The sequence below is a fragment of the Triticum dicoccoides genome, chromosome 1B (assembly GCF_002162155.2).
Source record: "Triticum dicoccoides isolate Atlit2015 ecotype Zavitan chromosome 1B, WEW_v2.0, whole genome shotgun sequence".
Classification (NCBI taxonomy): domain Eukaryota; kingdom Viridiplantae; phylum Streptophyta; class Magnoliopsida; order Poales; family Poaceae; genus Triticum; species Triticum dicoccoides.
In genome coordinates this window covers 218295272-218306175 of record NC_041381.1, presented here as the reverse complement: position 1 = coordinate 218306175, position 10904 = coordinate 218295272, and the positions used below count along the sequence as shown (strand labels likewise).

At 46.0% G+C, this 10904-nt stretch overlaps 1 protein-coding gene across 1 annotated transcript; it reads left to right on the top strand.

Annotated features, from left to right (window-relative positions):
- The first annotated feature begins 8155 nt into the window (after window positions 1-8155).
- Window positions 8156-10534, top strand: LOC119328953 (pseudo histidine-containing phosphotransfer protein 2). Its single transcript, XM_037601942.1, has 6 exons — window positions 8156-8366; window positions 9280-9410; window positions 9555-9623; window positions 9847-9918; window positions 10000-10072; window positions 10162-10534. The coding sequence occupies exons 1-6, from the start codon at window positions 8307-8309 to the stop codon at window positions 10210-10212; spliced, it is 456 nt and encodes a 151-aa protein (XP_037457839.1). The 5' UTR covers window positions 8156-8306; the 3' UTR covers window positions 10213-10534.
- The last annotated feature ends 370 nt before the right edge of the window (window positions 10535-10904 follow it).

Here is a 10904-nt window from a genome sequence, read left to right as displayed (position 1 = left end):
TGGCCCACCTGTCCACGCCGGCGCCGCCCGCCGCCAAGCTACGCCGCGTGCCACCAGCCATGGCTGCCGCCATGGATCCGAGCCGCAGGCGGGCCGCCAGCCGCGGTGCCACGCGGGAAAGGAGAGCCGCGCCACGGGGGGAAGGCCAACCCCAGCAGATCGGCTCTGGGGAAACCCCCCTGCGCGCCACTGCGTCGCTCGAAGCGGCCTCGCGCCGTGCACACGGGCCCCTGCACAGCCGCGTCCAGGGCGCGCCGGAACCCCAGATCGGGTCCAACCCGCGCGCCGCCCACCTCGCGCCTCACCGCGCCTCCATCTGCCGCTGCCTTGGAGACCAGGACCTGGCGCCCCGCCGCCGCCTTCCTTGGGGCCGGCCCGAGCTTCGCCGGGGGCGTCCTCTGGCGGCGGCAGGACGGCTGGGGGGAAGGGGAAGAGGGTGGCGGCGCTAGGGTTTTTACCCCCGAGTCGCCAGACGAGGCGACGCGAGGGTCGAGGGTCCTGCGAAGCGCTCCTGCCTCTCCTCCGTCCAGATTTACCTAAAAAATGGGGAGATTTTCACTTCCCGGCCTCTGCACCAACTAAGGATGCATACGACCATTTTAGTATGAGTACCAAGATAAACATGGTCCTCAGAATTTTTTAAATGAGTATCAAGATATTTCTTGATGAGTGGTTCCACCACACATCAAGCTTGATCCTCAATAAACGGGGAAAAACCCCTGTGCATCACCTGTCAATTCTGAGAATTGAACTCGGATCGTTGGGTTGCACAACCACATACCCAACCACTGAGCCAAGACTCTCTGCTCTGTGTAGGATATACCATGAGGTCACCATATAGATGCTCCTTTTCAGTTTTCACTATAGATGCAGGATATACCATGACGTCACCATACAGATTAGTAGCCTTAGATAGGAAATGGGCGATATACCAGAAGTTCACCATATAGATTGGTAGGCTTAGAAAAATATAAGCATGTGTTTCACCAATAGATACCTAGGTGATGTAAATCTGAGTCACTGCCTCACCGACTGTGTTGATCGCATCTGTGAAAACTACTCCCTCCATTCCTAAATATAAGTCCTTTTAGAGATTCCAATATAGACTACATACGGAGCAAAATGAGTGAATCTACACTCTAAAATAGATCTATATACATCCATATGTAGTCTGTATTGAATTCTTTTTCTCTAAAAAGACTTATATTTAGAAATTGAGGGAGTATGATTTATGTTTGCATGGTGACTATATATCCTTGATATAGCAATGAAATGTAGTGCCAACCTTTGCCAATTGATCCCAGATCAATTGTTTTCATTATCTTTTGTTCCTTGTTTCAATGATTGTGGTACTTTGTTAAATGATTTGAGTGATTGTAATACTTATAAGAATGATTGTGTTGTTTAGTAATAAAATTGTGTGTTCCAAGAGTACCCAAACCAACGAAAGCCCAAATGAAATCACTTAAATAAGTGCTCAGATATCATAAATAACCAGCGCAAATGAAATTACTTAAGAGCACTAGAAGTTAATTCAAATTTTTGATAAGCTCAATCTGGATATATTCCAGGCCAGTAACTCACAACTTCACTGTGTTGACGACAGCAGGTCAGTCAACCATGGTCAGCGTTCTCTATCAGGAGACAAAAAATCAGAACGGAGTGACAGTTGAGCTGACCTGACATGGTTCCTGAAATGGTAAGGTATTCATGGTTGTCTTGCTGCTGATTTTTGACACGGCAATCTCTTCCTACCGATTATTAATGCATTTTGATTTGTGTCTTGTAAAGTGGGTTCTGTTCTATGATCCTTGATCCCTCTGTTCTGGGACTTGCCACAAATAATACCATCACGAGGTGTCAAGGAGCAGCTTATGTTTACACTTCTCTTGGTGAACCATAATTTTTTAATCAGCTACCAGCTTTATATCTGGCAGAAGCCAAGTTCAGGGAAACATGGAAACATGATGAATCTAAATTCAGGGCCTTCGCTGATGTTATCCCACACTGGAAAAAAGTTACAAATATATTCTTTCAGCAGCACCACTGCCCTTATATCACCAACATTCTAGTTCCACTAAGTCATCACCTCATTGGCCTTATGTTAAGTTTTTTGCTCTCCAGAAAATATCATATGTAGAGGAGGTAATGCCCTATGAACCTCTAATATTTGAAGATTAAGCTCAATATATTTGGGTGATATGTAAAATTCAATTTCAGAATGAATACTTATTTTTAACTGCTATTGCTGTCGCTGTTTATCTTTTTCATATTTTCCAAATGCAGTTCAGTTTGATGTTGAATTTTACAAGTTTGTACAATATTACATATGCCATTTATTTTGAGAAACTATTTTAACTTCAACTCATGGTTTCCATGGAGATTTCACCGGATATTTATTCTATCAACAGAGGATGCCTGCATCAATCTAAACTTGGCCAGCTGGGTTAGTGAACGGCTTACCTGATTGGCGGCACATCCTTCAGAGTTAATCGCATCCTAGTTTGTGGCCTTTGTCATGGAGTAGAGGCATATATATCACCCAAAATATCCCTTACCTTTAATAATCTCAGAATATGTTTTGCCTGTAGAATGCGATCTTCCTTTCTTTTTCGAGAAAACGCAAAGGACTCTTTGCGTTTCATTTCATTGAAAAGATGAGAAGGTACAATCCTCCTAGGAGGTGGTGGTTACAAGAGTTGTCACCCTATCAGTGAACATCCCAGTTAGAGGGGAGGACTACCCTGAGGCCCAATGCGCCAGCTTCTGCCCAGCATTTGGCTTCGGCCTTGATCCTATCTACGAGGGTGGTAACCGAGGGGCGCGCATTCTCGAAGACGCACTCATTGCGCTGCTTCCAGATCATCCAGGGGACAAGCATGGCGAAGGATTGCAGGCCTTTCCGTAGCGCATGTGGAGTCTGCCCTTTTGTTCGTTGCCACCAGTCCGCGAGGGTGTGCTCGTTGTTTGGCGGTTGTGAAGGTATCCTCGCCCAAGCCAGCACGTCGTGCCAGGTTTGCCGCGAAAACGGGCATTCTAGGAGCAGGTGCCACATTGACTCTGGGGCCTGATCGCAAAGGAGGCAGCGTGGATGGTGCTGTAGGCCGCGACCGGCGAGTCTATCCGCCGTCCAACACCGGTCCTGGCTGGCCAACCAATGGAAGAAGTGGACGCGGCGCGGTGCCCAGCTCTTCCAGGTGAGCTTCCAGGAGGGGCATTTTGTGGACCCGTGAAAGGTTGCAGTGTAGCATGACCGTGCCGTATAGGTGCCACTAGCCGTCCATCTCCAGTGCATTCGGTCAGGCCTGTTTGATAGGCTGATGTGCTGCACGGCTTGCCAAAGCCTGAGGTATTGGCCAATCTCATGGATCCCTACCACTCCTTGTATGTCACGAGCCCAAGCGTTGCCCGCTAGGCCTGCGGCCACCGTTCTTGATTTGCGCCGCCGTTTGGGTATGCATAGATAGAGTGCCGGCGCGAGTTCACGCACGGACTGACCGTTAAGCCATCGGTCGTCCCAGAACAGTGCCGTGTGCCCATCGCCAAGCTCCATGGTCGTCGAAGCAAAGAACAACGCGCGCTCCTCGCGGGTGAACTGGAGGTTGAGGCCTCGCCATGCGTGGTGGTCGTCCGTGTGGGAGAACCACATCCAGCGCAGGCGCAGCGCAAGGCCAGCGCGCTCCAGATCCTGGACCCCCAGTCCGCCGTACTCGAGCGGACGGCACACCCGTCGCCAGTTGACGTGGCAGTGTCCACCGTTGGCAACAGCGCGCCCAACCGACAAGAAGCCGCGCTGGATCTTCTCTAGTTGTCTCAAGGTCTTCTTGGGCGGCGCGAATGCGAGCAGTTGATGTATCGGGATCGCGGCAAGCACTGATTTGACCAAAGCCAGCCGGCCGGTTTTGTTCATGAGCCATGCTTTCCATGAGGGTAGCCGAGCAGCCACCGAGTCGACGAGGGGTTGTAGTTGGGCAGCTGAGGGGCGGCGAAGCGTGAGCGGGATGCCGAGGTAAGTGATGGGTAGCTCCGCTTTCACGCATCCCATCTGATCGATTGTTGCGTCCGCCTCGGGGTCACCATTAAGTGTAGTGGCAGAGCTTTTGGCATAGTTCACGCGGAGGCCGCTTGCTTCACTGAATAGGGCCAGGATCGCGCGGACGGCCTCCACGTCGCCTTGCGTGGCGTGGCAGAATAGCATCACGTCATCGGCGTACAGGGATATGGCCGGGATGTCTCGTCTGGGGTGCAGCCGCTGCAAGATGCCGGCGTCGTGGGCGCGGCCAATCAGGCGCCCAAGGATGTCCACGGCGAGCACGAAGAGCTGCGGAGATACGGGGTCGCCTTGGCGCAGCCCACAGCGATGCCAAACTGGCGGTCCCGGCTCTCCATTGATCATGATCCGGGTGCTCGAAGAGGATAGCAAGATCGCGAGCCACTCCGTGAAGCGAGGTCCAAATCCGTACTGGCCAAGAGCCTCGAAAAGGAAGGGCCATGAAAGGGAGTCAAAGGCGCGCGTTAGGTCTAGCTTCAGCATCACCCTCGGGGCCCCAAGTTGGTGCAGCAGCCTCATCGATTGCTTGACGAGGACAAAGTTGTCGTGCAGGCTCCGTCCCGGGATGAAAGCGTTCTGGTTGCGGCTGACCATGTCTCTCAGACGGGGCGCGAGGCGGAGCGATAACACCTTCGCAAAGATCTTCGCCACAAGGTGAATGAGGCATATTGGCCGGTAGTCGCGGAGTTGGCACGCATCTGCTCTCTTCGGGAGAAGTGTCAAGAGGGCCTGGTTGAGTTTGCTGAATCCTCGACCGCGCAGCTCAAAGAGCTGCTGGAAGGCGTCGAAGATGTCTTGCTTGATGATGCTCCAGCAGGCCCGCAAGAATTCCGCGGTAAAGCCGTCCGGCCCCGGCGCTTTGCAAGCTGGGAGGCGCTTGACCGCGTCCCAAATCTCCTCTGGACTGAATGGCGCCTCGAGGTCAGTCAGGTCATGGGGCTCGATAATCTGCGATAAATCCAGCGTATGATCGCGGGTGGTGGAGGAGCCAAGGAGATCTTCAAAGTACGCGAAGGCCGCTTGGGCCATGCCTTCCTGATCCGTAATCGCTTGGCCGTCGACCACGAGGCTGTATATATGATTCTTCTGTCGGCGGAAGGAACATTGCCGGTGGAAGAAGGATGTGTTAGCGTCGCCGTCCTTGAGCGTGGTGATCCGCGCTCGCTGCCTCGCGATCGTGCGCTCAAGAGAAGCCAGCCCCAAGTATGAGATCTTGAGCTGTTTCCGCAGCCAATCTTCCGGGGGCGAGAGCGTGCGTCTTCCTGGGCTTTGTCAAAACGTGATATGAGCTCGCGGGAGATGGCCATCTTGTCACGAATGCACCCCCTGGACTTGGCACTCCAACTCGTCAGTGCGCGGGCAGTGCGCTGGAGGCGCAGCATGAGGCGCCGGAAAGGATCCGGGTCATGCACCGATCCCCAAGCCGCGGCAACCGTGTCCACGGCGGAATCTTCTATTGTGCAACCGATCTTCCTTTCTTACTTGCTATATTTCCGTGTAGCAGGCAAATAATTTTAATTATGACAGTTGGATGGGTATATTGTCTTTAATAGCCTGAAAATTCATTAGTATCTTACCTGCACAATAGAAGATTTAAAACCGGTCCGTAAAACAACACATAATGAAAAAATTGTTAATAAATGTTCAGAAACTTTCTACTAGTAAAAGCAGCACAATTTAATCGTGTTCTTAGAAAAGAAGTAAATTGGCCAGAGAGACAAATTTATGAATTATAAGGAATGAGTTGGTTTTATTTTCTCAGTAGTTAATATTCTCCTATCTATAGAAGACATATGTCACATTTGCCACCACACTCAGTGAAAAGAAGAGGGTTCACCAAGATAACACAGTCGTGTAAACCTCACACCCAAAGAGTGAAATTAGCCAGGTAACAATGAATACAAAAAGGGTTCCATACAAAATCAAATGGTTCTGATCTAAGATGAGCTCTTGAGCAGTTGCTCATATTGGCATATATCACATCTGCCATTCAACGGGCCTGAACAGACGCATTGGAAGTTGGAACAATTTTTCATCTTTGTGTAAGAGCTCCTTGGTTGATTTTTGTTTTGTTACTCTTAACAGAATTCTCTAGTGCAGGATCCAATCCTGCAGAATACAAATGTGAAATATGACCCCGCGCCAATTCTGGCTTTATATGTAAGCTTTGCTTAGTGCCCTTCTTCTCATAGATGTCATCTCTCCTTGCTTCAAATTTTATGTGATTGGCAATAGGCTTGTTTTAGAATATGCATTGCAAGGTGCACATGCAGAAAAGCAGTGCAACGATTCTTGCAACTGTTAGAGTAGTGAGGTGATGGTTTTGCCACCTCTTGCTCTATGATCAGATTTGTTCTCTGCGGCTATTGTTTGCTATGCATCTTGTGTCATGATTCGCCAAGATAAGAACTTTACTGACACACCATTTAAACCAATACCTGTCGTTTTAATATGCTGTTCCAGGTTAAGATTCTCTTATCACTATCCTGTAGAGATACCAACAAGTCATTATCACCGCTCCAATTATGCATTATTCCTCTTCCTTTTCAGCACTTATCGAAAGTAGTGGATGGAACCAAACAAATACACAACTACTCGTATAACCCCAAAACCATGGGTGTAGCTACTGGAAAGGTTTATCCATCCTTTTCTGTATGAAGTGGAATAAAGGGAGAATTTCCTGCCCACCATGCATCTTCCTTTTTATCGTCCAGTTTTTCCATTTGCTTTCAGTGTGAAAGCATGGTGATGACACTGTTTCTCTTCTTCCTTTCTGGTAGGATGCCTGTTTCGTCCAATCTTTGCTGTTAGCCTTTCCTGACATTGTTTTACGAATGTGAGATGTGGAGAAAAGGAGCCGATAGTTGAGCTTCTGTGGTTCAGATGATGGATCTATCTGAGCTGTCAAGCTTTAATGATCTTACATCTTTTTCTTGCATCCGAGATGCTTGTAGTTGTTTTTACAATCAAACTTATTTAATTGTAGGAAGTGTACAGCTCTAAGTGATTGGACATCAAGATATATACACATGTATGTATTACATATTTTAAAACCCATTCGATGTTGAAATGGGTATTACCTTCTTTCCCCATGTGTTGGGTCTGTGCATGTTTTAGTTCCCCACTATTCCTGTCTTTCGGATAAATGGCTGTAACAGTCATCTAATGACTTTGTAACGACCAATTTTCATCAGAAAAAACATTTTTTAAAGGTTTCTCCAATCATTGTCTGATTCACACCCACTTTTCTTGCAGTGGGAAGTTCCTGTTTCTATTCTACCTGTACCAATCAATCCAATCAATAGCATTCGAGTGTCGTAGCTCTAAGCTCATTGATGCTGACAAATTTCGATGCTTCAAGAAAATTCAGCTGTAGTAGGAAATACGTTTTTTCAGGATACAGAACTATGCCCTGGAGATTCATTCTGTGTAACATAGTAAACAGCTTCAATCTTCAACACAGTGTAACGTTTTAGTTTGTCAAGAACCAATCTTTAGAAGGTTTGCACAGAGTTTAGTACTCCCAGCTATTTGTTATGTAAGAATAAATGTCCTTTCTGTTTCTTATTCACAGGGAGTTTTAGCTGTTGATGTCATTTTATAGTCACTTAAATTCCTCCAAAACTCTTTAGTAGTAAATATCTTGTAAAGGTAGAATTTTTTGATTTAGTGAATATATTCTCCTTACATTAAACGCTCATCGTTCCCTCATTAACTTTTAATTTAGCCAAATTGCTGGATCCCTGCTCTCTGACAAATATCTTGTAAAGGTATTTCGTAAATTTCAGTGGCAGATGTGGTTTCTTTATTTGTAAAAGGTTAACAGTGTAATCGGATATTTATAATTGTATCCTATCTAGAAATGTTTATTTATCTTATTTCTAGGTTTGCTTATTTGGGAACATGTTCTAGGGCACTTTACTTCTGCGCATTTCTGCGGTGCAGCGTCATCATATTCTGAAATCCTTTTCCTGTCTAGGGTGTAAACCACACAAGCCACATGAAAGAGAACTCATAGATCAACTTGCAGAATTTGTAGTTGGGTTTTTATTTCAGCAGTTTCATGAAAAAGAAAAGTACTTTGTCTTTTTGTTATGCTTTATTCACAGGAGGGCATTATCAATTAGAATAAAGATTTTGCATGCATAAATAAAATTCTGTTTCCCTCTATATATACGGCCTCCTTCGGTTTGCATGTCTCATTGCAGCCATCTCAGTTCTCTCTGTGTGCTTGTACTGACATATAAGGCCAACTATGGACTACTCAAATTTGCGTCGCCAAATTACCTTCATGAAGAAAAGTTTCTTTGATCAGGTTTATTGGCTCCCCCTTTGTTCATTTGAAATCTGGGTTTATAATCAATTACTGTGTTGCACATGTTAAGCTCTTCTCCCAAGAGCTGCAAGTTTTGACTGGATAACTTGTAAGCCGAATTACTCTCGTAGTGATTTTCTTCTGATAGAATGATGACCTTTGGACATCTCCACATGACATATCCACTGAGGCTCTGAAAACTTTGATCTACTGCATTTTTTTCTTTCAAATATATGGAGTTTCTCTCTGGTGGCGGGACTCAATGGATCCTTCACTCATTCTGTTTCAAAATTTTACTTCATTGCAACTGCATAACTCATTCACTTTGTAATCTGGTCTAATGGGACAATATGGGGGCAAATGCCAACTTGGATATTATTTTCCCACACAATAGTTATGGCACTTTCTTTTTTTCCACAAACGCATCGCCTGCTGAATGCATCATGATGTTTAAAATTAGATATATGGGCAAGGATGTAATAGACCATAAGAATAGAAAATCACTCTCTTTATTTCCTTCGTTCTATTCCTTTGAGAATATACAAAAGGTTGGGGTGTTCAAACTTTACAGAGTAATCATAGAGGTAGGATCATTTTGATGATACATTAGTATCTTCTAGGCAAATATTAGGGTGCCCTTTATACCTAAGCCAGGTTGACACCTAAAACCACCTTGATATAGCTGACTCAGTTTGATATTTGACAAATATTAAGGTGCTTGTTATACTTAGCTAGGTTGAAGCCTATAACAACTTGCTGGGACTTTGTTTGATATTTGACTAATTATTTTGATTTACCCATGTAATCGAGAATCTTTTTTTCTGCCGTGGACCACACAAATGGTATTTTATTATATGTTGTATTTCAGGCTTCTTTGATTTGCCTAATAATCTACTTTGGGCTATTCCTGCAGGGTTACCTTGATGAACAGTTCAATCAGCTGGAAGAACTGCAGGACGAATCAAGCCCCAATTTCGTTGAGGAAGTTGTGGCTTTGTTTCTGAAAGATTCGCCGAGATTGTTGTCAAACATAGAACAAACAATGTAAGCAATACGTCTGTAAGTCAGGCCATAACTGTCTTTTTTTTTTGGCTGAAACAGTCCATACAAATGGTTTCAAGACATATCATATCTACCAAAAATGGAATCATATTTAGTGCATTCACTTTCCAGTTCCTTTTGATGCAGTGGGAAGTACCCTCAGGATTTCTACCGGTTAGATTCTCTTGTGCACCAGCTCAAAGGCAGCGGATCCAGGTACAGGACCTGTGAATATGCTCAGAAAACACCCGGTGTGAATAATCTTATTGCGGGTCTCATCACCACAGAATCACCCATTCAGTATATACATGATTTAAGGGTGCTTAGTGATGTGAGAGAACGAATATTATTAGCAAATGGAAATGCTATCACCGACAACTTTACCTTTTGCCTGCCTTATGTGTTCTGATTCACTGAAGTTGACTTGTGTTTGGCGCAGCATTGGAGCAGTGAGGATGAAGAACGAGTGCTCGGTGTTTAAGGCACACTGCAATGACAGGAATCTGGAAGGGTATTGCATCACTCGTGCTTTGTTTTCATCTCTTGTCGCCAGGCGATTTGCTCATCTAGTGTGTCCATGGTTGTGCTTCAGATGCCGCAGGTCACTGCAGAAGATGAAGAGGGAGCATGCCACTCTGAAGCAGAAGCTGGAGTCATATTTTCAGGTACATTAGACACCTTTCCCTTGAAAATCTTTCATGGTTAAACAACATTTTACTTATCTTGTATTTAATGCATGCCAATGATGATACAGTTACTGCGGCAAGTCGGGCCTCGCGAGCATGCCGTGAACTCAAGGAAGTAAGAAGATAGCATATGGAATGCAGTTCAAAGGGAACTAAGGGACCAGCTACCTCTCTCCCTTGGGAGCTTTTATCATCCATAATTTTTGCTTGCTTTTAACCTGGGCCCTTTTGTCGTTCATGGGTGGCCTAGTTCTTTGTTGTGTGAAGCTTGCTCATGCATACACAGCCCCTGCCTTGCTATGGGGAATGACATGATGTAATCTAACTCCTTTCTTTCACGAATACGCAAAGCTTGCTTTTGCGAATCACGTGTTGTACCACCCCTATGTAATCTAACTCCGCGTAGCTGTGCCCCGAATATAATGATACTAGTAAAATGCCCGTGCGTTGCTACGGGCTACAATGCATATACATTAACCAAACAAATAATTAATGTTCTCCAAGGTTGACGCTTATTTCTCCTTCATACGCCAAGACGTGTTCGGACATCAGACGAGCGTCCGTTGGGCTCTTGAAAATCCAACCGTCTAAACAGTTTGGCTAGCCCCAAATCCAACACATATGTGGGGAGAAATGTAGTTCTCTGGACTACCCAACATGTTATATCCAACACACGGCCACGCCCCCCGATGCACCCTCCTATTTTGTCCTCTCTTTAAAACCGGATGACGCCCACCTCACCTTCGCCTTGTCGCCCTCTCCCCTTCACACCGGACTTCCCCACGGACCACCAAGGAGGAGTCCCCCGTCA